The sequence below is a fragment of the Desarmillaria tabescens genome (genome assembly GCF_030435595.1).
Source record: "Desarmillaria tabescens strain CCBAS 213 chromosome Unknown EV420scaffold_2, whole genome shotgun sequence".
NCBI classification, from domain to species: Eukaryota; Fungi; Basidiomycota; class Agaricomycetes; order Agaricales; family Physalacriaceae; genus Desarmillaria; species Desarmillaria tabescens.
Genome location: NW_026848301.1, coordinates 1754024 through 1779663, shown reverse-complemented (window position 1 = coordinate 1779663; position 25640 = coordinate 1754024). Strand labels below are relative to the sequence as shown.

The window sequence follows — 25640 nt, the reverse complement described above, 5'->3', positions numbered from 1 at the left end:
TACGTAAAACGGAAAAAGGCTTCTGTCTGGAGCTATTTTGAAGGCGACAGTTGCAGTGTCACATCCTTGCTTCCTCAATACCTACTTATGTTCGACCCTCTCAACTCTGCCAGCGCTTTTGGAGGCAGCGTCGACACTCCACCATGGCCCACGACTCCTCACCCAAATTCTCCTATACCCAATTTACGACGAGCATCGACACCAGTACCACCGACGCCTGATAAAGGGCCCAGTCCTGGGCTGTACGGGAAGGAACCTCAGATATATGGACAGCCAGAAGCTGGCTTAATCTCTCCTCGGGATACAGTGGGCTCTAATGGCACCAAGTATGAGAAAACGGAACCATACCTTCGAGTGAGGATTACAGGGCTGGACAGAAACCGAAGGGATATTCTTATACGACTAGATGCACAGGTATCCCTCTTCTATTGTACCTTCTTTATCTCGCTAAATGTGCTCAGGCGAACCTGTCGAATTTCACTGGCACGACCTATCGCAACGTGTCGCGCTCGTACCTCGAATTTCAGCAGTTCTACGATTCTATCGTGCACAGCAACCCTCAGACGATCGTTCCCGCTCTCCCATTAGCGCAGACATCTGCTCCGACGGACGAAGAAGATGATAGACTGGTGAGGATCATGCTGCAGAGGTGGATAACGCGGGTGTGTGAGGATCCCATTCTTTTGCACGATGAAGACCTTCGCTCCTTCATCGAGAGCGACTTTGGGTATCAGCCAACTCCACGGCCACGTCGGAAGACGTCTAGCGGATTTGGGCTGATGAGACGTGGTGTACCAGATGAGGATGAAGAGCTGCAGAGGGCCCGGTTCGAGTTGACGAAGCTGGAAGGGCAGTTTTTCGATACTGCAAAGGCCGTGGATAAGCTGGCTGTGGCTCGGAAATGTGTGTATTCATTTTCTGTGTTCTGTTGGAATCTGACGTTTCCGCAGCTCTGGTTACTGCCCATTCTGAAATGGGTCACAAACTCATTAATGTTGCTACTACAGAGGCCCATCCGCCGCTGGGAAATGCTTTGCGAAAGCTTGGAAGAACGTGGCATAGTCTTGCTGATCTCGACCAGGCTCAGGCACTTAGTGAATGCGTTATTCTTGGGGACTCGTTAGGCTATCAAGGCATGAATGCTCGTTCAGCGAAGGAGACGCTGCAAATGCGAACAGGTGTACTGGAAGAGTATCAAGCTGCTGTGAAGACTACTATATCAAAGCGGCGGCAAATCGAACGGCTGAAAGCCAGCTCTAACATCCGTCCTGATCGTGTTGACGAGGCTTTGGAGGAAATTGAGGAGGTTAGTCCCAGCTTATTCGTGCAATTCTGTCAAGCTGATAGTCTCACTAGGCAAACAAATACGAGCAAGTGTTGGCTAAGAGAGCAGAGGGTATCTCACAGAACCTACATCGAGCACTCCAGACGCACAACCGCTACGCCAATGACGATATCACGACTGCCCTAATCGAGCATGCTCGGTCATCAATCATGTACGAAAGACAGCTTCTGAAGGAATTGGAAGCTTTACGTGGGGATGTCAATAATGCCGCGAAGAAAGTAGCTCCGAGCGCCGCACCTGCACCCAGACCAACGGTAATACCGCCATTAGAAGATTTCTCCAGGCCGCCTATGCCCCGCTCTCTTGCTCCTGGCCCTGGCCCTGTCCCTGGCATCAATGGGGTTCATCAACAGACTACCGTTCGTACTCCCCCACCGTCCAATCAACCTATTGCGTCCCATAATGGAGATCCCCTACTCGCACAGGGACCGCCACTTCAATCTTCGCCATCCTTACACAGTCCAGTACCTTCGTCTTCTCAATTCTACACGCATCGTCCCTTGTCCCCTTCTTCAACTCAGGCCAGCATTGTATCCCGCCTCGCTTCATCTTCAGCTGGCCCCTCGTCCCCCAGACCGCCGCAATCCCCTGGGGCCGGACCCTCCTCGCCGTCGCTTTCTTCTGAAGCAGCCGCATCTCCAAAACAGCCTATCGACGACAGTCCGCCTCTCGGTGGGCGTTTTGTCGATGGGACCAAGTCGATGTTCGTCAAGCCTTCGTCATCGACGATATCCCCTCTTGCATCACCGCCAATCGCTTCATCATCGTCAAGCTTCAGTTCGAATCCTTCTAGGATAACCGGGGATCCGCTGTCCAGCCACGGTGGTCCCCTGAACCGACCCGCAGAGCGGCACATCAACAATAATGGTCTTGACCCTCTCGGGCAAGCCAGACCTGGATACATGTCAGCTTCAGTGCGCGTACAGCCTATGCGTCCACGACTGGATGCACGAGAAGCCGCTAGCAAACTTGCCAACATGTTCTAATTTTCTTGCCATGTACGGAGGAACAACAGTGACATTAGTGGATATCCTATTTCTACCTCTCTACTTTATGCCACGTTCATTTCACCATTCTCGCAGATTTTACTCATTAATGGATTATCCATAGATTGTACAAATGATCATCAAGTTCTTTAGTGGTGAACCGTGTGTTATTGAACATTGAAGAGCGCCGTCGATTCCCGTTTCCTTTGGTCTATGAGATGGAACCTTTCTTGGCGACCTATCATGGAACCTCATTCAATGGGCTTTGGTTTTTTTTTAAATGTAAACCGTACCTCGAACGAACTGCCATGTCTCTGTCTCTACATTCCAGTACGCATTTTCTTCAAGAAGAAATCTCAACGTCTCATTTCGTTCTGGAACGAAATGGGTGGCGAAAAGTTCGATGCTGTAGTATGTGTTTGGGAGGACAGGCAGCTCCCCTAGAACCGGTACGTGTTCTGGAAAATTTGTAAAACCTTGAGTCAAACTTATTAGATCCTGCCCATTGCGCTATAATTCAGCGATGGCTCACCCATGACCGCTCCCGCGTCATGACCCCAGTCGCCGATAGGATGAGAATATATCTGTCCTTCGATATCTTCAAGCTTCATCTGCTCAAGACACCTTTGGAGAATCTCATCGCCCGTTAAACCCGCTTTCATGTTTTCGAGCACGATGTCTTGCATACGGTTTCCTTTCTCCAAGCCGGCTTTTAGACCCTCGGGAGCATCCGTCTCACCTTTGCTGGTGCGAAGGACATACGCAAGGTGCTGGGTATCCGTGTTCATTCCCATGGCAGTTATACCCATGTCGATATGTAGGAGGTCTCCTTCTTCAATTATATCATCGGACCCAGCCCATCCCGGAAATGAAGCTGGCGTTGTGACGAATATTCGAGGGTGATTCCAAGTTGTTACATTTAAGGTTAACATTTTTTCTCTGAACCACCATTCGAGATCCTACTGAACATTGAGTAATAGTGGTTTTTCACCGGTTCTTGTTACATACGATTGTGCTTGTGACTCCAGGATCAATAACTTTATGAGAAAACCCCTCCTCAAGCATAGCCCACACAACTTCTTGCATATCTCTGTAATATTGAATTTGGCCCGATACCTTGTTGGAGACGTACTCGATGGCAAGCATGGGAACATTTACTGTTCGTGACATCCATTTCGACCCTAATTCTTCTTCAAGGACGCGCATTTCCCCCACATGCATACCACCGCTAAACGCAATATTCCGATCCACGTTTATTGCAATACGTTTCGGGTCATAGGATTCTAGTCTTTTACGCAAGTCTGTCCAAACTTGACCCGTATTGTCGATCCACACAAGGGGGTTCGGCTGGCCTTGTAAGGAGGAAGTGTTGGTATGGAACAAGACAACGGTTCTCCTGTGAACATCATAAGCAGTTGCATTCTTGATTGACCACCAAATGGTATCTTCTGCGTGTTCCCGTTGACACATCTATCGTCACCAGATGAGGCACCTGCTCGCGCAATTTGAGTGGGAATACTGACCAACCAAGCATCGACGCCGTATTTTTGCAAGAGTAAAGGAATACGAGCTATACGCTCAGATGTCCAGCGATCGAGGATTTCAGCTTGCTCACGTAAAGATGGAAGTCGTTTGTATTCTGCTGGAGCTTGGGGATGAAGCTGTGCACCAACAAGCACAAGAAGGGAGAACCCTATTATCCATTTTACAGTGACTTCAAGAAGCATGGTGATGGAGTGCGGGAAAAGTGACAACCATGATAAGGACTCAGCTTGGAGTTTATCGTACAAAGGTTCTCATGCATGAATTCCCGACGGATCAAAAATCATATTGGGTTCCGTCTCACACGCTGCTAAGGTGAGCTGCAAGACTATGTGCATGGCAGCCTGGGTTCCACAATTGTGGACTTCATTTTAAATTTGGTACTTAGCTGACTTTGTCTGTTCATAGGATTAGCTTCGATCATTAAAAGTCCTTGCCTACCCCCAGGCGTAGCATGTTCTGCAAGAACGTATCACAAAGTGTTTGTCTGTTGTTCTTTCTACCGACATGAAGCTTATCGGGTGGTACAAAACGTACACGAATGTTCAAAGGCAATTACCGGGATCTGTGCTATTTCTGCCCTCTTCTAGGCCCTTGACAGGCAAACAAGAGAGATGTCTTGAACTCCACAAGTTACAACGAATGAAATGTGGCGGTGCAATACCCCAGTTACAGGTTGGTAGAACATTACAAGAACATCGAGAGTTACGAAAATTGCGACCTCACTGTTCAAAGTGTTCTTCATTTTAATACAAAGTTCAACGCCAAGGATTCTGCCAGTGAGGTTCCAAATCCCCTATCCAATCATTAGACGAGGCTCTATCGTTTTAAGTAGTCATTTACCGTTTGTTCGCAATGTTCGTCGCGACTGACCTGACCTAAGGATCCAACATAGACACCATGTAACATTTTTGATTCAATATATTTATTATTTATCTTGATCTTTTTTTTTTCATTTCATCGGGAGAGTAGTAGGGTTTTCTTACCGACAGAAAGACACGCTGGAAAAAAATGCGTCGGAATGTATTGAGCTATGCCGTCATTGCTGCCCACTGCGCTTCATAAGTCAACTTTGTCGAGTTCAGCCTAAGTGGATGTATTGGGTAACAAGGAAACGCATGTCTCGTTCTAGATATATTTCAGCATTCTAATAGAAAGGAAGATAGATGTCAAGGCGTAATATTATCTGCTAACGTATCCAGAAGTGATACTAGTCGGTATGTCTCCTCTTGTGCCAACGTGACATTCTTTTCAAGAGAGAGGGCTTCAGTCAAGGCCGGTAAGGTCGTTGCACCATATCCTAATGGTTGATTTAATATGTTTTCTTCTAGTAAACAACAGACGTACCGAGGTATCTTCCAGGAGCGACGCCTAGGTGCTTGAACCACTCTCGGCCTTTGATTCCATCTTCTGAGATGAAACCCCGTTCGAAGGAGATGAGCTTCTTATTAGCTTTGATGACGCGTCTCTGAGCCTTCAAGAACTCAAGGATGGGGGGAACCTTAGGAATATCGGCTGGAGTGATGGTAGTGGATTGCTGTTCTGCCGGTTCAAGGGGAGGAACACCGAATACGCTCTTCACCCAATTGGTCACCCGCGTGTATGATGGACTTCGGCGGCGACAAATGGCACGTCCAGGCTGTGGGAATGAAGGTAACTTCCCAAGGAGGTCTTTAAATGTCTGTTTGAAAGGTATGATAAATATCAATTCTGGCATGGACATCGTTTACTTGCCTTCTCCGCATCTTCCTTTTCCTCGTCCAAGGCCTTACTCGCAGCTTGTAATTTGCTGATAGTCGATCGGAGGATTCCGAAGTCAATTGTCGAGGAAGTCTCTTGCATGGCCAGACTTTCGACGCTATAGAAGGATCAGTGTCAGATACAATTGACCGGAAATAAAGTGGCTCACGTGTCCAGGTATTGGTCCAGTTCGAGAGCGTACTGAGTAGTATTTAAGGGAATTATAATTGAATCAATGAGACGAAGGGCCATCAGACCAAGGTGCTTGGCCACAGCAACCTATAGCCAATAGCTAAATTAGTTGCAACCTTTGAGTGTGAATAAACAAAAACATGCATGGCGGTGAAATCCAGGATCCGCATAAACTTGCTGCCATTGAATGCTGTCATAGATGGAGTGGTAGTGGTATGGTGCGTCATAAGGCGTGCCGCCAAATCCTTGATCGGTACTTGGGATCTGTAAAAATATCAATGCAAAGAACAAGTTTTCGTCTGAACATTACGCACACCCAATCTCTGTAGGAAAACAGTGTAGTCGCTGCCGCTTCCCAAGGGTAGAACTCCAGTATCCAGCTCCGTCTTGGCCTTCTTCTTCGATTGGTAGTCCATAAGTACATTGACATCAGCAGTCATGTTGACGGACAATGTATCATCACGGAAGGGGCCTTCGTCGTCTCGAGCATCCCATAATTTCTTGCCAGGTATAGTAGGGTGAGGGATGTCCAAAGCTGTTTGCTTGATCAAAGGAGCTAGAGCAGGCGACCCTGCCACGTTCCAGCTGGATCCAGACGAGGAGACGTCAACGTTGATATAAGCAACGACGTGTTTGGAAATCCAAGATGAGAAGTCCTCGCCATATTCAACGCTGCCAATAAGACCGTACTGTAGATGCATGAATGAGTAACTTTTCGAAGACCAAGAGAATACAATGTGATCAACACACCTCCTCTGCGTCCCAGCTAGCAAACACAACTGATGAACAGTAAGAACGAGACAACAGACTGAAGGATAGGTACCATACCCGTACGCAGGGGTTTCCATCCGTCACGAAGCAACTCGGCATATCCACGAATTACCTCAGTGAGCGAAACGGTCCCGCTGACAGGATCAGCACCTCCAAGCACCCATGCTGAACCAATTGATCAGACATTTCCTTTTGAGAATCGAATATATGTACCATCACGATGGCAGGCGATTAAAACAACTTCATCCTTTACGTGACCAGGGATTGCAGCCATGGTATTCCATATCGGAGTCACCTTCGTATCAACTATCAACTATGCATTAGAGAAACATAAAGGAACTTGATACACTGGTCTTACCATGATTGACCAGCTTGATCGTAGACGAACTGAGCTTTCCTGTAAGTCTTGGGCTCACACTATCGTCAATCTCCTCAAGCAGTCTCTGTGCATTGTGCCAAGAAATAGGCAAACTAGGGATCTTCGGAATATTTGTTGCATTCGTTCGCTCCGCTCCCTCATAAGCAGGATATCCCGGGGTCGTCGGGTCTCCGGGATACAGTGGAAGGTACATGACGCTGCCCCGTTGGACTGAAGAAGGATTTCTGGCCGGGCCATTGGGGTATGGAGCGTATCCATTCTCGACGGTCACGAAACCGTCGTCACGAGGGTCTGAGTAGATGAGCGCTCCGACAGCACCGAGCGCTTCTCCTAGTTCAATCTAGTCGCGAATGAATTCATTGCGTGCAGTGGGAGTCGTACTACTTACCTTCAGACCTCGATACACTTTACCGTAACGAGCTATAACGATTTTTCCCGTAAAGTCGACGCCAGCCGCTACGAGTTCATCATAGTCCTGTAAAATTGGTTTTAGTAATAGAAATTTACTATACACTCTGACATGCTAGTCTTTATGGTGTCGTAGAAAGACGAACTCGCCTCTTTCGTTCCGTAATTAACGTAAACAAGCTGAAAACACAACCATGAGATACAGTATGAGTTAGGCATGTATTCTTACTTGTCCCATAGCTTCTCCGTCGGCGCTCAGCCCATGCCATGCTGGAACAGAGTCCCTGTACTTGGCTGCATCCTCGTCCAAAGGGTTACCGTCCTCCGTGAGATCGGCACTCCATACCGAACGGGTGTCCTCTCCAAGAATATCCAAACTTCGGTCTAACGGAGTGTTCATAACAGGGTAGTATACGTCAATCCACGCCGATGGTTTGCTGCTTCCCAAGGGCGAAGTTAGACTAAGGGTAGACAATCGGGACGCCTTCGAACCAGCAGGGAAAATGGGCTCCGTGTGTGGCTCGGGGATGTCAAATTCTGAGCGGAAGAGTTTAAGAATCGACTTTGCATCTTCGAAATCCTCAGGAGATCCAGCAAGATGAGGATGCTTGGAATACAACTTTGACGTCTCTTCTGCGCGCTTCCCATCTAGAAAAGACCTGATAACAAGGATTCGTAAGCATCGTAATGATACAGTACAAACACATACAGAAACAGAGCCTCGCGTTCCTCAGTGGAAAGACTACTCTCTGCGATGTGGGCATAGCCTAGGTCCTCATGCAGTAATTCTGCCTCGAACACGGATCGTGAATTACGGCATAGATAGATGAATGCAGCAAAGAAAAGTGAAAGAAAGAAGGCCAATCGAACTCGGTAGGTGCGATTACGTCTGTTTTCCTGTAGTTCTCCAATGCCGGAAAACGGAAACTGAAGAAGAGCCTGCTTTTCTGACTTCATGGCCGTGCCCATGGTGGTAAGCAAGATAGCTGTCTGCCGCCGGCTCGGCCGGTTCGTTCTTAGTTGGACGCCGGTATGATAACCGACATCCGGTACACAATCGGTGCCTCAGTACAATTCTCACTATGAACTTTTGGTGTCTGTCATCTTCTGCCCTCGCGCTTGATTGTTATAAGATCAGCGCCCGATTTACTTTTTTCTTCTGCTTCATCTCCAATTTACAGACAACGTCTGAAATGACCACGGATTCTTCAATGAGCGAACTTAGCTAGTACTGAAAGCCGACAAGTCGAGGGGGGGATTAATTTTACACCCAAGGCTTCTCTATGTTCCTGACGCTTTTAATGTGCGGATGCCAACCTGTAAATTCCCTATCTTCGATATAACGACCTCGTATTAGTAAAAGGTTTCTTCACGCTACTGATCCCCACCTGGCACGAAAGTTATATAAAAATACTTGGGATTTCTTTAAAGCAAAATTAGACGTATTACTTATTTCTGCATTCCTCCAACCATCGCTACGAGCGACATTCAATGAGATTCAACGCCATATACCCTGATGTGTCTCTGTTTCCCACTGACAGTCCACTTGCCTTCAATTCGATTGCAGCCCCACACTTTAACCTCCTGAAGTCCTCCTTTGCTACCTTCGATGATGCTTTTCACGGTAAAATCGTCGACGCCTCTACAAAATCCTAGGTCGACTTTCTTTAAATCTCTTGCTTGTTTCCCGATCTCCTCCAAGGTCTCATTATCAATATCGCGCCATCCATTGATATTCAGCTCTTGAAGGCTGGAGCCGGAATGTGCCAGGATGGCGAGAAGGGCATTCTTATTTAGGAGGTGGATGCGGGAAATATCGAGGAAAGTCAAGGGCGGATTGGCCGTCCAGGAGTCAAAGAAATCAGCTACACCGGTATCGGTAAGCTCGGGGAGATTTTTCAGACCGAGGGAGGTGATAGCTTTAGAGTATGGTTGTAACCCCTGTTGCAGAACCTTGTCAGAGACTTCGGTGTGATCTGAAAGGTCCAAGTGGGTTAAGGTGGGCGCTACAGTGGAGAGCATTTCTATAATTGCTGCTTCACTGCAGGACTCGCTTGGTTCAGATATATCCAGGTACGTCAATTGCCCTTCGAGGAGCTTGATACAATTGAGGAACTCGTCAGACATCTTGCCAATCTCCCTGAGCCCCAAAGCGTGCAACGTCTTCTGTGACGTAGCGATCAGTGTTTCGACACACTGGACGTCGAATCTTGGGCTTTGCGTTATCTTGAAACATTCAAGCTGAGGGTGAGATTCAAAGAAGTTGATCCAGGAGGATGGGCGGACAAGGAAGGGACCAAGCAATTGAAGAGATACCAAGTTCGGAAGAGATGTCGACCACACAGACATGACTTCGTCTGATAAGAGGCCACAGAAATCGAGGCGCAGTGTGGTTAAATTAGGATTAAGATGAGCCAAGGTTCGCAAAGCGTCGGGTGTTAACTCTGAGAAAAGTGTAAGTTTGTATTGGGCAAGTACCAGCTATTCCACGTACTGGTAGCGTCGTACAGTGTCAGAACCGTGTTCTCCGGCCCATAAAAGAGATGGGCGTTTGCAGATGTCCTGTTAGGGGTTAGGTTGGATGAATGTTATACAAATAAGTCACTCGACTGACAAACTTCGATTCTTCGAGATGGCCTTGGATATAGCTTCCATATTAAGGATACCAATATCACCGAGGGCTTCGATATCGTCGATATACCTCGATATTATCTGCACGGATATTAGTCATGTTAACTGAAGACACAGGAATATCATTACCTGGATACATAGGGAAGCAAGAGAAGGAAAGAGACGCTCCTCGTAATTCACGACTCGTTTTGCCGCAGCTGGTTTGCGTTTTCTGGGGACTGTGGGCTTCTTGAATGGATCGTTCCCAGAAGACTTGGCACAAGCATGGCAGAGATATCCCGAGCCAGAATCCGCGGCCATAGTGTATTTTGTCTGTGCAATGTTTACAATCTTAGAATGAATGTGCAAGAATTAAAGGTCGTACCACAGTATACTGTTTCCCGCACTTTGCACAGGTATCAAAGCTTCCTACGGGAGGTTTCGACGAGGAACCAACTGTCGACCACATAGACCTTGACAGAGCGGTATACGCGTCTTCATCTTCATCTTTGCCATCCTTGTCATCTTTCTTGGATTTTTTGGTCTTCTTCAGCTTGGCCTCTGCTGCCTTGCTCAACTTTTGTTTCTTTGCAGGTGAAGCAGGCTCGTCTAACTCATCAGAAACGTAACCTGACCTCCTCTGCAGAGGGCTAAGTGATACTGCCCTGGAATGAATGGACTATCTCACATTACCCCTAGTTCGTCGACGCGGCGCCTGTGTCTGAACTTCATCTTCCTGGTTGGCTTCGACATCGTCTGCTTCTTCCGGTGCATTACTCGGCCCAGCCACTGGTCGATTCGCCATCGCTGCGCGCCGTGCAATTGTTGTGGCAGTAATGCCAGAGTCCTGCGGCAACTGTGAGCACTTTGAAAATAGGGCCTGTGCTCTTTTCTTACCCTAAGGAACTCGGTCAGGGCGGATGTTGGTCCACGGACATTGTTGTGACTCATTCTTGGTTGAAGAGAGCTGCCTTGCCTGCCCAAGAGAGATAGTGGTGGTGAAGTGACAGGAGGTCAAATTTCTCAGCCACACGATTTCTCACGTTGCACGCGTCACAGATCCGACATATTCACCTTGTTAACTACCTGCAGTCGCGTCTTCCTGAGAGCCTTCGGCAAGAAACATGGATATTGACAAGTTATTCAAGGTAATACTCCCTAGCATTTGTGGTACTTCTGTAGCTGATGATACTGTCAGACTCCCAAGGTGCCAATTGGGGGTGGAAAGCGGAAATTGCCCGACAATCCAACGCCCGAAATGTTGAAGAAGATGAAGATGGACACAGGTGCTCCATCTGGCTCGGGATACTCACCACAAAATGGCCCGTCCCAAGACAAAGGAAAGAGTCGCGCTGTGACCGTCGAGGACGTTGATGAAGACATGGAAAACTCGCGCGACTTTGCTCCCGGCGGAGATGCAGATTATTTTGTCGAAGAGGATGACGAAGGGCGATTCTTTGGTGGTGGTCTGACTTCTGAGCAGAAGGAGATATTGAACATATTCGATAACGCAAATGAGCAGGATGAGGTGCGTTCTGAAGACTTCGTCTGTGTTCAAAATCTCATTTGCGTGAAGCCGTCACAACTTTCAATATCAGGTGTCCGAAGAACACTGCTTCAGTTCGAGCGCGCCGTAAACAAAAACCAAGACCAGCGGTCGAAATATCCAGATGATCCTACGAAGTCTGTTGTCCCAACCCTGTACGAGCCGCGGCGGCGCTGACTTGCATGATAATTAGGTTCATTGATTCCGAGGCCGATTTGGATAGCGCCATAAAGTCTCTGCTACCCTTGGCACAGCTCCCCATTCTGTCATATCCTGAAATTGTAAAATCCGGAACGGTGGCTCTTCTAGTCGGGCTTTTGACTCACGAAAACATTGACATCGCAATTGACGTCGTCGAAGTATTTCATGAACTCACGGATGAGGATGTGGGCGATGAAGGCAATGATGATGAAGAGGACACAGCGGAGGCCCTTAAGATCTTGATAGAAGGCTTGGTACGCTTTTCAGATTTGTTCTCCTTTCTGAGCTCACATCCTTGAAGTTGGAGAATTCTATACTAGAACTACTGGTCGAGAACCTCAAACGATTTAACGAAATAGAAGAATCTGACCGGCAGGGCGTCTTTCACATACTAGGTAGATACTCAACTTAGTGCGTGTTTGCCATTGACTCATCAGTCCCAGGAATCTTCGAAAATATCCTGGGTTTTGATCCTATTTTGTCAACCCAGCTTGTGTCAAAGACTAATCTCCTACCATGGTTACTTGACCGCATACAAGCGAAAACTTTCGATGAAAACCGTGGATATGCCGCCGAAATTCTTTCGATTCTCCTTCAAGATAGCTCAGAAAATCGCCTGCAGTTAGGTAAACATGATGGTGTTGAAACCATTCTCAAGGTCCTCTCGGTACGTTCTGCTTCTCTTAGTCATATGTTGTATCACTTAACATGTTCTAGCAATATCGAAAGCGCGACCCCGCCGATGCAGACGAAGTGGAGTTCATGGAGAACGTCTTTGATGCTCTATGTTCTGCGTTAAATGAGACTGAAATAAAGAAACTTTTCCTGGCCGCCGAAGGGCACGATCTCATGATTTTGATGATGAAGTTCGTATAGTTTAACACCTCTGTGACTAACATTGATTTCTATTCTAGGGAAAAATTGCAATCACGGTCGCGGTCTATCAAAACGCTGGACTACGCAATGTCTGGTCCTGCCGGCACCGCCCTTTGTGAGGCATTCATTGAAGCGTTGGGACTCAAGTCGCTGTTCTCGATCTTCATGGGATATGTTCGTGAAATAATCCTTATCTTCCAGCATACCTTCCAACCTGAAGTACGCAGATGAACAAAAAACAAAAGTCTGGTGAGATACCGGCATCGGAGGATACGTCGCACACACTGAGCATCGTGGCGTCGCTCTTTTCTAATATTCCATCCGATTCTACTGAGCGGATGCGATTATTGACCAAGTTCGTCGAAAACAATTACGAAAAGGTGGACAAGCTGCTAGATATCAGGGACTCTGCCAAGGCTAGGCTCCGAAATACGGACGCAGACATTGCTACAGATAAGGTGTGCTCGCTTAGATTACTATCGCTTGTCTCTGATTTCCGTGACTAGCAGGCTTCGCCGTCCGACGACGACAACATGGATGAAGACTCATTGTATTTGCGGCGTCTGAACGGCGGACTGTATACCTTGCAAATTGTAGATTATATTCTGGCATGGATAGTCATGGAAGATGATGGGGTCAGTCTACAACTGTCACCGAAGAACTGGCTGTCTAATCCAAAACTATTGTACAACAGATTCGAACACATGCACTACAAATGCTGGGACGAAAGAACCAGAGTTTGGAAAACATTGTAGAGACTCTACGGTTGTACCACGATAACGTTGACAACGAGTCAGGGGAATCCAGCGAAGATCAGGGACCTTCACGGAAAGAAATCCTAGAAGGTCTCATCGGTGCGCTGGATCCCAACGCTCCTGTTACGTAGGATGTATAAAGCATAGACAGCCACTGCCAGGGGCACCCAATTTATCTGGAGTCTATTGCTGTAAGTGAGAATACCATATCCAAAGCACCCTTGGTTTTTAGCAATTCCCTTTGAAATCGTAGTTCCATCAAAACTTTCTTCTGCAGTTTCAAGAACAGAGAATCGATCAGAGGTGATTGTCCTATAACGGAGGCGTACATCTCTGCAAGAGCGGATTAATTACTTGATAAGACATGGGAAGAAAACCGCCGCACCAATAACCATGCTCGCAACGTCGCACGCCAGCTCTCCGAAACGAGGGTCAGTGACGTACTTGACCAGTATTCGTAGGACCGGTTCTAGGAGGACATCGTCACGTCCAGCTAGTGCGGTGCGAAGGCCGTCGCGATGAATAAGCTCTTGTATTAGTGCAAAGGCGGTGGCTGGAGGAACATTCTGCACGCCTAATTTAATGACGCACGCACAAGAATACTTGACAAAGTAGTTCACCTTGCGCAGGACCGCATCAAGGGCAGAAGAGTACTTGAAGCTCTTCAAGAATCGGTCGTAGTCCTTTAGTCGCTTCGTACGCTTACTTTCTATCCGGAATTCATTGGCGTCTCCAATGGGTCTTGACTTTGACTTGTCCTTGGTCTGCCCTTGACCTATTCCTGAGCCAAGGAATGACTCAAATGCTCCTGATCGGACATTCGACGCAGAAAATGGTGCATTGTCCGACGTTTCTGAAGCTTTTTGTTGTCTTCGACGGACCGACAAGGTTCCATCACTCATGCCGGCAGCTATATGGCTTTCGTCTGGCTAGGATTTACAGGTGTAAGGCGCAAGAAAGAAGTAAATAATTAAAGGACGAACCGACACAGCCAGGCAGAGAATGGGAGCTGGATATCGCATAGTATGTACAACTTTATATGTGCTCACATCATAGACCTTCACCATCTGATCAAGACCTCCTGTTAGAAGACGGCTAGCGGACGCATTGAAAGCTAGAGACGTGATCGTCTTCTGATGATTTGACAACGCTCGTGTACATCGCCCTCCAGCGACAATATCCCAGGCGCGAATAATAGGACCGCTGGAGGAGATGGCAACAGTACCAGAGGGGAAGATCAAGACCTGCTCTACTGCAGTCTTTTCGCCGCTTTTGCTTTGACCCATGATCATCTCGCAATGGCCGGAACGAGCGTCAAACATGCGTACAGTTCCATCGTAAGACCCGGTTAAGATGATGTTGGGATTCGATGATGAGACTTGTCCCGTTCGAACGTAGTCCGTGTGCGATGTGAAGGTGGATATACTGGTTTGGGAAGGGACATCCCACAACTTGGCCGTGGTATCATCGGAGCACGAGAGAATTTGCGTAGGAGTCAACGTAGAGAATTTGGTCACGTATACGGGTTGTTTGTGAGAGTCTAACGTTCTCAGGATGGCTCGCGAATTTATGTCAAATACCTTGGGTCACAATAAGAATTTAGAATAGGAAACCGAAACAGTACACACTTGAATTAGACCAGTATCATCTCCTGCCACAACCAATTTGCCATCTGCACGTATTGTACCACTACGTGCCACGTCTTTAAACCGTGCTATCGTCTTGGTGACCTTTTGGGTGCGCGGGGCATATATTTGGATGCGAGTCGCAGCGGTGACTGCATAGCGATGTGGTTTGGAGGGAGAAAAATGGACAGAGGTGACGGGAGCGTATTCCTTAACAAAAACAGGGTACTTAAACTGTCGCCAATATCGGGACTCTGGGCTGTGTTTAGTGGAGGACGGCCGGGCGTGCGATTTGACGACGACGGGCTGGTAGTCCATAAGAGTCCACAAATTGTCACACCGTCACCTCAAAAATTTTGTCACAGATAGCGGGATTTGCCGTCAAGATCGATTGCAGCTGATTTCAGCACTTTTTCTTACTTTCCTTCCTTCCTCCTCCTCCACCTCCTCCTACCCTTTCTGCAGCCTGTACATTCTTGTGAACTATCATCATGTTATTGTACGAAGACATTATCAGTGGGGATGAAATGTTCTCCGATGCTTTTCCCTTGCAAGTTTAATCACCCTCTGGGTGATAGGTTACTGATTTATGTAAAATACAGGAAACTCATTGACGATATCGTCTTCGAGGTAGACTGTCAGACGATCACTATCAAGGCTGGTGCCGATGTCGATATCGGTGTGTATCAACAGCCGCTCGAACACCTGTGCGCTTACCGGATGTGCGCTAGGTGCCAATCCCTCTGCTGAGGAGCAAGACGATGCTCTTGAGGAGGGAGCGACACAGGTCAACAATGTCGTCCACTCCTTCCGTCTCCAGTCGACTGTCTTCGACAAGAAGTCTTTCCTGTCGTACTTGAAGGTATCTGTGGTTGTGTTTGGGTGGAAAGAGGTATCTCACTCTTCGTTTAGGGATACATGAAAAGTGTCAAGGCCAAACTCGCTGAGACCAACCCTGACCGTGTTGAGGCCTTCGAGAAGGGTGCCCAGGCATACGCCAAAAAGATCGTCGCCAACTTCAAGGACTTTGAATTTGTATGTTTTATGTACTCTGGTCTCTTTCGTGACTAATGGTCGTGGGAAGTACACTGGAGAGACGATGAACGCTGATGGAATGGTTGCCCTCCTCAACTATCGCGTAAGTTTAACCTCTGGCCCATACCTTTAAAACTCTGCTGATATCTTATGTAGGAGGACGGTGTCACCCGTAAGTTTCCATACAATGGTATTCCGCTTAGTACTCATCTGACCACGCACAGCCTATTTCACGTTCTGGAAAGATGGCTTGAAGGAGGTCAAACTCTAAACGTTGACTTGATAAACGTGCGTATGTTTGCGTGCTGCAACATGAGTGAAATGGAGGTATACTGGGGAGTAATATTGTACGATGCTGTACGTATGGAAGTGTTGAAATGTATACAAGTACATATGAGGCTGCAATGGCGGTACTTAGTAAATTCAGGCATTATTGTAGCCGAAACAGCGACAAACACCTTCAACGCGTCGCGCGACCATGTCTTCCCTTCCCTCCTCGTTAGAGTCCCTTGTCCTCTCCCTTGTCCCTCCTACGCGAAGCAATGACCACCTCAAGGACGAGCTTGTCTTGCATTGTCAGGATATATTGAACAGGTGGGCTGGCCACTGGATCTGCCTTGCCACTGAACCAAGAGCAACTGCAGCCATATTGGCCAGAACCATGAACCAGATCTAGCTCACCTTGCAGATTCAGTTAAACGACAGTGTACGTGTCGTTCAGTTGCAGGATATATACTTCGCTGAGCAGTCTCCAGTACTTCACTCGTCTCCGTCAGGTAGCACGTACCTCAAATTTACCAATCTTTTATCCCGACTGCTGGACCAGGTTCGTACTTCATTTTCTGTTAACATGATTTTCTGATTCTTGGTTTCAGCCCGTGCTATCAAGAAAACACGCGTCTATTCTCTTTCTGTACTCTCTAGCATCATCATCAGCATCGCACTCTTCAACGCCTTCCCTACTTCCATCACTAATACCACCACCGCCGTCGCGGCCAGCCGCCTCACCAATCACAGTAGATCCGCCTGTCGATACCCGATATGCCAAGGGAAGAACAAAATCCGATATATTAAGAGAGTACCGTACAAAGACAGGTGAAGATGCTTGGATGTGTGCCGAAGCTGCGCTCATGCTCCCCAGGTTGTGCTATTATTCCTGAGCACTTGTTGCTCCGTGATACCCTTTATTTGTTGCAGGGAATCTCAGGGAAATATGTCCGGTTTTCATTACAGGATGATTCGGAGAATAAACTCGTGTTTGTGGAAGACTCAGTAAGTGCCATCTACTGCTTTTCATTTCCGCTAATAGAAGAATAGAAATATATGATATCCGAACCAGTCAAGACGCTCATCCACAAACTATCAGAAGTGGGGTATCTCTATACCCGCGTTGAGACCTTTGTTCGAGAACGGGAAGGCGCCCCGGCTGTTGGGATGATTGAGCAGAGCCTGTGTCACCACTTGCAAGCCCAGCTTACTGAATACTATCGTCTCATCGCTGTCTTGGAGTCACAGATGCCTACCCCGCCAAAACACCCGGCCGATGAATCAGAGGAGAAGCAGAGCATCCGCCAGGAAGAGACGGGACTGACACTGAAGCGGTTAGATGTGTGGATCAATGATTGGCGACTGAGGATGAGGATGATGAGTGTATGTGTCGAAGGGGCCCGAGGTATGCTACGCGCAATCTAAAGTGATCATTCTTGACACGTTTTCTAGACGCACACGGAGGCGCACTAGTGAATCTTATCCATAGCTATACTGATAATGGCGACCCCTTTGTGCGAAAGTTTACTGACCAGCTTTTGGAAGAGGTTTGACAATTTCAGCGCTGATCCCTGACTGGTTCTCATTTCCCTTGTTAATAGGTGTCCAAACCTTTTTTTGCCACTCTTCATAAATGGCTATTCTCTGGGGAGCTATATGATCCTTTCAACGAGTTCTTTGTGGCCATGGATCCATCTCTAAAGCACGTTCAATACACGCATCCTTCCTCTCTATCAGGAGGATTTGGACAAGCTACAGGCGATGGAGGTCTTGGGGGTCTGCTCATGGACAATGAAGATGCCAGCGATAAGAGGGAAAATGGACTTCAGTTGTGGCAGTCCAAATATCAATTCCAGGAGGACATGCTGCCCATGTTTGTAGGCGAGGCCTTTGGAAGAAAGGTCTGCTCAGTTTGCCTTGGATATACACCACACTGATGTCGTCCAGATTTTGTCGACTGGTAAAAGTTTGAACTTCATTCGATACAGTTGCCATGATAGTGATTGGGTTGCTACTCGAGAGAAAATGAGTGACAGTGGTGGGAGTATGTCTGTCTCACTTGCCTATACGTATGTTAACTGATTGGTGACAGCTTTGAAGTACAGCGATATAAACGGACTGGAGCGTTCGATAGACGCCGCTTATCAGGTCGCGAGTCATCGTCTATTCGAGGTCTTCATCGACAAGTTCAAGCTTCTCGACCACCTTGAAGCACTCCAAAACTACTTCCTTCTTGGTCACGGTGACTTTGCCGACCAACTCATGGAGGCTCTCGGGCAAGTCCATCGGATACACCTTTCTTCCTTCTAATATCTCCCTCCCTACAGCCCCAGCTTAGCCCGCCAGGCCAACACCCTCTTCCGACACAACCTGACCGCCACCCTCGAGACCGCCATCCGATCGTCCAACGCGCAAAATGACCCCGCCCATGTCCTACGCCGGCTTGACTCCCGCATGCTCGAGTATACCCATGGCGAGATCGGCTGGGATGTATTCACGCTCGAATACAAAGTCGACGCACCTATCGACACGGTAATTGACCCCGAGTCGATGATCAAATACTTGAAACTGTTTAGCCACCTGTGGCAGATGAAGAGGATCGAGGGCGCACTGAGTCAAGGATGGATGAGAGTGGCGGGGGATACAAGGTCGTTTTTACGGGTTCCCGGTAAGCCCAGTGCCTTTCCTCCCCAGTGCCCTCTAGTTAACGTATGCCATGTCAGATTTGGAGTTCCAATGGCACCAAATCCGGATCGTCAACGCTGAGATGATACATTTCATCCGGCAAATGCAGGCATATTGCCATTTGGAGGTGATCGAGTGTTCTTGGAAGGTGCTGGTCGAGTTTTTGAACAAGAAGGAGGGAGACTTGGACGCGATGATTAATGCACACCGGACATATCTGGATCGTATGGTGAAGAAGGTGCTATTGCTGAGTCCCAAGGCGGGAAGGGAGGTATGTTTGATGAGATTTTCACCTTCGAACCTCATTATTGAGTGATGTTAGGAGAATCTACTTGTACAAGTTCGAGAGTTGTTTTCGATAATATTACAGTTCAGGGAAGCCTCGGTTAGTTTCTTTCATAATATTTTCCCTCTGATTGTACTAATGTTTGTAGGACAACTTTTACAATTATTGCTTATCAGAGTCTGTTCGACGAGACAGGGAACGAGATAATGAACAGGTACGTATCGTTTACGTATATTAGTACACGACTGATCCATCTTAGGGTGTATACACTGGACGAGAGGTGACAGGCGGTGAACTCCCAATACAGCTCAATCCGGTCAAAGAGTACGGAGCAGAGTTTTCTGAAAAAGCTCAAGCACTGGTGCATCAGCTTCAGACGCATCCAGACTTGGACTGTCGTTTCCTGGCTGTCAGACTCTCTTTCTCAGAGTACTACCGCACCAAAAAGGATCTTGCAGCTCATAAATCATAGCCTTTGTAGTTATGTATGGATGAGCGTGAATGCAATTAATTTGCGTGCAGGGTATTTTATAAGATACATTACATTTACAGCTCGTCATGCTCCGATACCGTCGTTGACGTATTTTCAGAAGCACCTCCAAGAGGCACTTGAGCAGGCTCTTCCTCAGGAACGACAACCTTGGTCAAGTCGTTGTTGGCATGCTCAGTTACGTAGGCGACTAGGCTGTCGAAGCCTCGGTCACCTTCGTAGTCGAGCCACTCGCGACCACCTGCAGGCTTGAATTTGAGGGTTGGGAAACCTTGAACGCGGAAGGGAACCGAAGGAGGGAGATCGTTCTCAGTCGCTTCCATTTTAGCGCTGCAAAAAATCAGTCAAGGTAGAACGAGGGGCAAAAAGGAGGCGTACATCAGGATCTTGTCCTTTTGAGCGGCAAAGTGGTCACCGAGGTTGTCCCAAGTGGGCTTGAGGCGCTTACAGTGTCCACACCTTGACGGGTGTTATTAATAGAATATGACTTATGACCGGCAAAACGTACCATGTTGCGTAGAATTCAACGAAGACATCCTTGCTGTCATCAAACACGACTTCGTCAAACTGCTTTCCTACGAGAGTAAAGACACTCTCGTCCTGAGACTCGGGAATAGGCTGGCTCTTGAGTTCCGGAGTGAGTTTGTCCTCAAGGTACTGCTGGACCCATTCTTCGACACCAGCGGCAGTAACCTCCTTACTCTGGTCGTACGGGTACTTGAGCTGCTTCTCCAGGTTCTGCACAACAAAGCTAGGCCACTTGGCTTCTTGGAGGTTAAGAGCCTTGCCGTGGTCACCAAACTTGACGGCGTCAATCCAAACAAAGTTGACCTTAGACTTGAATTTCTCGGCGACTGGTTTGATTTCTGCAAGTTTGGCGTCCTTTCCTTCGTCGGAGGGGTCAAGGAAGAGGTATGCAAGGGGTTTTTGGCTCTGAGCGTAGACGGCATAGTTGTCACCGTTGACTTCATCCATGATGGGGATGGCGAGTTCTGCGAGCCATTCCGCAATGTCTTTGGGTGTGGCGGAGGCGATTGGGTAAGGATATTCGACACTGGGAGCATCGAAGGATCGGTAGACGATGAGTGCAGGAGTAGAGATGCCGAGGGAAGCGAGGACTTGAGGGTCAGAAGATTGGCCAAAGAGGTAGTCATCACGGTGGGCATCAGCAGTCTTGGCAAACTCGGTAGCCAGAGGGTCTGACGGGTCTGAGACATAGGCGATGGCGACAACTTTGTCAGCAGATTGGAATTCGACGTGGTTTTCGGCGGTGACGGTGGAGACGGCAGGAAGGGATTGTCTGGAGAAGAGTTAAGAAGTGGAAGTAGGTTAATTGAAGGCTCTCACTTGACCATGTAGGCGACGATGCCGTCAGCCTTGCGAGGGCCGTTGTAATCGGCATATTCACCGTTTTTGTATACTCGCAGTGTGCTAAGGAACAGTTAGACTGCATCGCAGAGGATATACGTAGCACTCACGGGTAGCCACCAATACCGTTCGCTTGACACAGATCAGCCTGGTCCACACAGTCGACCTTGGCGAGCTTGATGTTTTTGGCTTTGAGCTCAGTGGCAGCCTCTTCGTAATGGGGAGCCAGAGCTTTGCAATGGCCACACCTTTGAAGAGGACATTAGTAAGAGACCAAAGCGGAGCAAAAGACACGTACCATGGAGCAAAAAACTCTACGAGAATGAGAGGTTCTGGGTTGACAATATCGTCAAAGTCAGCAGCAGTAAGGCTGAGAACGTCGGAAGGGGGGGCGTCGGCGTCAGCAAAGACGGACGAGACAAAGGCAAGTGCCAGCGCAGGGGCGAGGAAGGAGTAGCGCATGGTGGGAAGGTAAGGAAGTGACGATCGAGAATAAAGGGAGCTTTATACGGATTACCGACGTAGCGCGACTGACGTGTCATCTTAATCAGCTTCCATTCTTGGAAAGGGTCTGATTGGTGTCTTGTTGGATGTATACGACAAATCAGCGAGGTTCTAGCTGGAACGGGGCCGAATAATGAGGCCGTGCGGATGGATCACATTATTGATTCAAACATGTATGTAGATTTACAGTGTAGTTAAGTCAAAGTCACAGCCTTTCTGTCTACCACTCGGATACTGTTTCACAGATGCTTGGAAAGGACGAGGCGGTGGAAAGTCACCAACGGGGAATGTATGTGGTCCAGCACTGGCAGGCGGGGAGGGTACTGCGATGAATGTTAGCCACAGATGTCATTCATTGAAAGAACACGTACTTTTTCTTGTAGATCCATTAGTGAGGCCGCCGGGTGGTCTGGGAGGAGGTAGTGCGCCACCGGCTGACGTGGTCCTTAATCTGGGTGCAGTAGGGGGTGACAGACCACCAGGACGCGACGGCGGCAGGGACGGCGGCTGAGGCTGAGCTTCTGACACAGCACGGACGCGTTGGAGAGGTGCTGGCGGAGCGTGACCGACTGCTGGCGGAGGCTTCCTTGATGGAGGCGGAGGTGCGACGCGTCCAGACGTGGTGGGCGGCCCGGTACTCGACGGTCTAGGAGGCGGTGGAGGTGGTGCGCGACCGGGAAGAGTCGGGGGAGTGGGAGCACGTCTGCTGGGAGACTGGCCAAGCTGTGAACTGCCTCTAGGGGGGATCGCAGGCGGTGGTCTGGCAATGGAGGGAGGGCGGGCCGTTGGTGACCCCATGCGTGGCGGGAGTGAAGGAGTCGGGCGTGCTGGTGGGGCGGGAGGACTTGCAGGGGAATGGGCAGCTGGTGGAAGGCGGAGAGGCGGGCGTGCGCTCGTTGGCGGTGATGGCACCCGACGGGGCGGGGGCGGTGCACTCGATGGCGGGGAGGGTATTCTGCGAGGAGGCGTGGGAACTGTCCTTGCGGGAAGAGTCGGAGTGGGTCGGGCAGGTGCTTTGGGAGCGGCGGGTGTCGGTACGGGGCGTGCTGGCGGCACTGGACTGGGCACATCTCGTTTCGGAATGGACGGCGGCTTACCCAATGTCGGTGGCTTTGCAAGATGGTTCTGTCCAGCTGGCTTCAACTTTGGCATTCCACCAGCAAACAGCCCCGCTAATTGAGGCGCTCCTCCTCCCATTGTCGACCCAGCCTGAGAGCTCCCAGTTGAAACAGCTCCTCTTCCTCCGCCACCACCACCACCACCACCTTCTCCTCCTCCCTTGGGCGTATCAATTACTGGAGCACTCCGGTCATGGGTTTCTGCCTTCTTTAGCTTCTTGCCAGCTTGGATTTGCTGGAGCAGAGCGCTCGACGCCATTGTAGATCGTGGTAAAGACAAGTAGTCTGTTTGTTCTTGTTACATGTCTTTCTACTGCGCAAACTCAGCCGTTACAGCTTCAACTCACCAAGCACTATCCCTGTTACATGGAGACTACTTATAATAAACTATAACTCCACATTAAAATGATCGTATCCTATTCCGCGACATAAATCGAGTCCCAATCAAAGTCCAGAATCCTGCACATTTAAGCTTCCGAGTCCGTATCCTTTTCTGGCTCCCTCAAGGCCTGAGGACTATCATTACGACAGACCCTGCTTTCATTATAAAGCGTAGGCCACCGACTCTGAATCGGGTTCGAATACCCAGCTGCCCGAAACTGCATTGGGCGCTCGGGCAGCGCAGGTACTTCTTCAGATGAATCAGACCAAGCAGATTTCGCCGTTAATTGCCTCCGAACGCGGTCCGACGACGAAATCAAGCTCGATGTCGTCGTTAGTGACACCGATCCTGTAGACACCGAAAACCGCGACTTTAAAAGCGGGTCATAAGCTATCGAATCCCGTACTCCCGACACCGGTGTGTCAGGCTTAACGTCCAAATCCACAGACACGTTAGATGGAACGGTTATCAGGCGTGGACGAGCAAACGGAAGAATCAAGTCGTCCATCGATAGCTCCCTGAACCTGCCGGAGCTCGAGATCGACGGTGTCTGTGGGCCTGACGGCACTGATCTCCTCCCTTCATAGTAAATTGGCACAGGTCGGCTCCGCTGGGCAACTTCGAAAACGGCTTCGTCAATGCTCCTCGCCGTTCTTGTATCGACAGTTCGGCTACTACGCGCAGTGTCGTAACCACCCAACCATCGGTCTCCATCCACCTCCATCTTGGTGTCATCCAAACACTGGGCTGAATATGGGTGCATCGGCAAAGGCGGAATCGGAGACAATGGTCGTGCGATGGCTCCCATAGTAAATCTAGATATGCGTGGCGGCATGGGGATCACCGTTAATCCATGCGGATTGTTCTCCTTTTCAAAAGGTAGATCTTGTGAAAATTCTGAAGACGGCGTAACCGAGTCGAAGGATGGTGATGTCTCGGCTGGCCGATTACGCCTATTGAAGCACACTAGAGAACTATTTAGTTCCATGGCGATACTATGCTGGAGGGACTTGCCAAGTACAAGGACTGAACCGATGCTGAGTGGAATGAATTCCCCCAAAACGCCAATGAAAACCGCGGAAGGCAGAACCGTCATGAGATCAAAGACAAGAAGGGAACATGCTTGGACGACATGTATGTCACCTAACCACTCTCTCTGTCCTTGTGTATGTGAATGCGTCAACACCAGGGTCCGACCGATAACATAAATTTCCAACATCAAAAATACCGATGAAGCAGCCAAGGAGAGGGGAAGAACTTTGTCACTATGGCGGGTTAATTTCCGCTAACGAGGACGACGATGGAAGCACGTACCGTTCCCTGTAACACAGCTCCTCAGATTGAACAAGTTTACTGATGTCAACGGGTCAGGATGAACGCGGCGACATAGCTGTCAGTGACATACACAGTGCCTATGCTAATAGTAAAAATCGCAAACTCGAGCCCTGTTTATATGAATGAAGAATAATCAAAACACAAGTAGCTTGCACACACACCTAATCCAATGAGTAACCACGCAAGATAGATGACAGTCTCCAATAGCTTGATCCCCGACCGACGGAGTGCAAACAGAAGAAGGAACAACGCAACAAGACGCGCAAACTGGACAGATAATCCGCTCCAGGCCACAACGAATTCTGCAACGATCATCCATCAGTTTCAGATGTATTGTGTTGCCTAACAGAAAACTCACGACAAAGCGGTTGCATCTCAGGCCCAGAGTCAAAAGAAAGCAGAGAAACAAAAGAGGTGATGCTGGCAGACATAAAGAATGACGATAGGGTGAATAGAAGGATGGGGCAGTCGGTCATCAGTTTGAAAGGTGACCCCGAGCCATCATCACAATGGTCAATCTTCGGATGGTCGCATGAAGATCGACGAAAGCGGGAGAAGACACGAGCAACGACATTCTGTAGAATGGCCGACGTTGCCATGTTATTAATGGCTGTGATGAAGACCCATCCTAGAAAGAAGGTAGCTACTTGACGGCTGCGACGCGGGTGAGCATCTGTAGTTAGCGTAGACAGTCCATTACTTACTGGTCAGGCTGTTCGCTACTATTACTAGAATTCGGAGCACCCATCTATTATGTGGCTCCCACTGTCGTCCAAAAGATCAAGACCCTTCTTGAATGAATATTTATTGACTGTTTCTGAATGTTGAATCGGAAATGACTGTAGGAAAACTGTTCAAGAAAAGAGGTAAAAGCCCAGCTCGTCGACGGGTCCTGCGTCGCAGAAGAAAGAAGGGAAGGAAAGGATGGCAACGAAGAAAAGGAACGAAATCAATGCAGGTGAAGACTCAGGAGAGGAACATTGGCCCGGGCAGGAGTTTCCCACCTCCCGGCGTTACTCCCATTGTGACAGATCGATCGAGGATCACGTGCCGTCGACTTTTCCGGGTCCAGAGAGGTCAATTTGAAAGGATCCCCTCCCCGTGCCCCGCTACAACATTTCTTCGAAAGTACCAAACTTTCATTTTCTTCAACGTTAGCCGTGTACGGCCATGGCGACACCTGCTAGTGGACAG

The 25640-nt window shown here is 48.7% G+C and overlaps 11 protein-coding genes across 11 annotated transcripts; 4 read left to right on the top strand and 7 right to left on the bottom strand.

Moving 5' to 3' along the window:
- Positions 1-4: 4 nt before the first annotated feature.
- EV420DRAFT_464645 (Vps5 C terminal like-domain-containing protein) lies at positions 5-2513 on the top strand. Its single transcript, XM_060482240.1, has 4 exons — positions 5-414; positions 462-903; positions 951-1306; positions 1357-2513. The coding sequence occupies exons 1-4, from the start codon at positions 88-90 to the stop codon at positions 2329-2331; spliced, it is 2100 nt and encodes a 699-aa protein (XP_060338694.1). The 5' UTR covers positions 5-87; the 3' UTR covers positions 2332-2513.
- Positions 2514-2607: 94 nt separating this feature from the next.
- EV420DRAFT_1259034 (uncharacterized protein) lies at positions 2608-4058 on the bottom strand (the record flags this gene model as incomplete). The annotated part of the gene is made up of 4 exons (XM_060466928.1): positions 2608-2807; positions 2864-3290; positions 3340-3801; positions 3855-4058. 4 exons carry the CDS (start codon positions 4056-4058, stop codon positions 2608-2610), a joined length of 1293 nt encoding a protein of 430 aa, XP_060338693.1.
- Positions 4059-4647: 589 nt separating this feature from the next.
- EV420DRAFT_1504346 (Zn-dependent exopeptidase) lies at positions 4648-8352 on the bottom strand. The gene is made up of 15 exons (XM_060471237.1): positions 8073-8352; positions 7593-8022; positions 7514-7543; positions 7344-7430; positions 6935-7295; positions 6790-6882; positions 6634-6741; positions 6556-6584; positions 6120-6494; positions 5950-6069; positions 5783-5892; positions 5608-5731; positions 5221-5554; positions 4717-5173; positions 4648-4669 (listed from the first exon to the last, which is right to left on the bottom strand). The coding sequence occupies exons 1-14, from the start codon at positions 8330-8332 to the stop codon at positions 5043-5045; spliced, it is 2592 nt and encodes an 863-aa protein (XP_060338692.1). The 5' UTR covers positions 8333-8352; the 3' UTR covers positions 4648-4669; positions 4717-5042.
- Positions 8353-8603: 251 nt separating this feature from the next.
- On the bottom strand, positions 8604-10994 carry EV420DRAFT_1504345 (RNI-like protein). The gene is made up of 7 exons (XM_060471236.1): positions 10871-10994; positions 10662-10820; positions 10359-10613; positions 10124-10306; positions 9978-10075; positions 9858-9925; positions 8604-9807 (listed from the first exon to the last, which is right to left on the bottom strand). The coding sequence occupies exons 1-7, from the start codon at positions 10922-10924 to the stop codon at positions 8852-8854; spliced, it is 1773 nt and encodes a 590-aa protein (XP_060338691.1). The 5' UTR covers positions 10925-10994; the 3' UTR covers positions 8604-8851.
- A 28-nt stretch (positions 10995-11022) lies between these two features.
- Positions 11023-13759, top strand: EV420DRAFT_1504343 (Catenin-beta-like protein). The gene is made up of 11 exons (XM_060471235.1): positions 11023-11121; positions 11172-11501; positions 11550-11656; positions 11713-11974; positions 12022-12115; positions 12164-12387; positions 12438-12586; positions 12635-12770; positions 12824-13054; positions 13103-13231; positions 13291-13759. Exons 1-11 carry the CDS (start codon positions 11098-11100, stop codon positions 13480-13482), a joined length of 1878 nt encoding a protein of 625 aa, XP_060338690.1. The 5' UTR covers positions 11023-11097; the 3' UTR covers positions 13483-13759.
- Positions 13503-15306, bottom strand: EV420DRAFT_464471 (Trp-Asp repeat-containing protein). The gene is made up of 4 exons (XM_060482239.1): positions 14980-15306; positions 14335-14931; positions 13737-14280; positions 13503-13684 (listed from the first exon to the last, which is right to left on the bottom strand). Exons 1-4 carry the CDS (start codon positions 15292-15294, stop codon positions 13524-13526), a joined length of 1617 nt encoding a protein of 538 aa, XP_060338689.1. The 5' UTR covers positions 15295-15306; the 3' UTR covers positions 13503-13523.
- Position 15307: 1 nt separating this feature from the next.
- On the top strand, positions 15308-16452 carry EV420DRAFT_1504336 (translationally controlled tumor-associated). Its single transcript, XM_060471234.1, has 7 exons — positions 15308-15526; positions 15579-15655; positions 15708-15838; positions 15889-16011; positions 16061-16114; positions 16168-16183; positions 16236-16452. Exons 1-7 carry the CDS (start codon positions 15468-15470, stop codon positions 16280-16282), a joined length of 507 nt encoding a protein of 168 aa, XP_060338688.1. The 5' UTR covers positions 15308-15467; the 3' UTR covers positions 16283-16452.
- Positions 16453-16464: 12 nt separating this feature from the next.
- EV420DRAFT_1504333 (gamma-tubulin complex, component 3) lies at positions 16465-19724 on the top strand (the record flags this gene model as incomplete). The annotated part of the gene is made up of 15 exons (XM_060471233.1): positions 16465-16605; positions 16656-16717; positions 16767-16837; positions 16887-17106; positions 17153-17283; positions 17329-17683; positions 17731-17825; positions 17880-18179; positions 18226-18322; positions 18371-18554; positions 18606-18946; positions 19002-19234; positions 19286-19348; positions 19398-19463; positions 19509-19724. The coding sequence occupies exons 1-15, from the start codon at positions 16490-16492 to the stop codon at positions 19719-19721; spliced, it is 2547 nt and encodes an 848-aa protein (XP_060338687.1). The 5' UTR covers positions 16465-16489.
- On the bottom strand, positions 19725-21637 carry EV420DRAFT_1504330 (thioredoxin-like protein). The gene is made up of 6 exons (XM_060471232.1): positions 21406-21637; positions 21218-21355; positions 21087-21170; positions 20248-21039; positions 20118-20198; positions 19725-20069 (listed from the first exon to the last, which is right to left on the bottom strand). Exons 1-6 carry the CDS (start codon positions 21567-21569, stop codon positions 19796-19798), a joined length of 1533 nt encoding a protein of 510 aa, XP_060338686.1. The 5' UTR covers positions 21570-21637; the 3' UTR covers positions 19725-19795.
- A 91-nt stretch (positions 21638-21728) lies between these two features.
- On the bottom strand, positions 21729-22951 carry EV420DRAFT_1504329 (uncharacterized protein). The gene is made up of 2 exons (XM_060471231.1): positions 21983-22951; positions 21729-21934 (listed from the first exon to the last, which is right to left on the bottom strand). The coding sequence occupies exons 1-2, from the start codon at positions 22806-22808 to the stop codon at positions 21795-21797; spliced, it is 966 nt and encodes a 321-aa protein (XP_060338685.1). The 5' UTR covers positions 22809-22951; the 3' UTR covers positions 21729-21794.
- Positions 22796-25432, bottom strand: EV420DRAFT_1504326 (uncharacterized protein). Its single transcript, XM_060471230.1, has 7 exons — positions 25151-25432; positions 24805-25100; positions 24608-24748; positions 24517-24556; positions 24426-24464; positions 24126-24376; positions 22796-24077 (listed from the first exon to the last, which is right to left on the bottom strand). The coding sequence occupies exons 1-7, from the start codon at positions 25192-25194 to the stop codon at positions 23197-23199; spliced, it is 1692 nt and encodes a 563-aa protein (XP_060338684.1). The 5' UTR covers positions 25195-25432; the 3' UTR covers positions 22796-23196.
- Between the last annotated feature and the right edge of the window lie 208 nt (positions 25433-25640).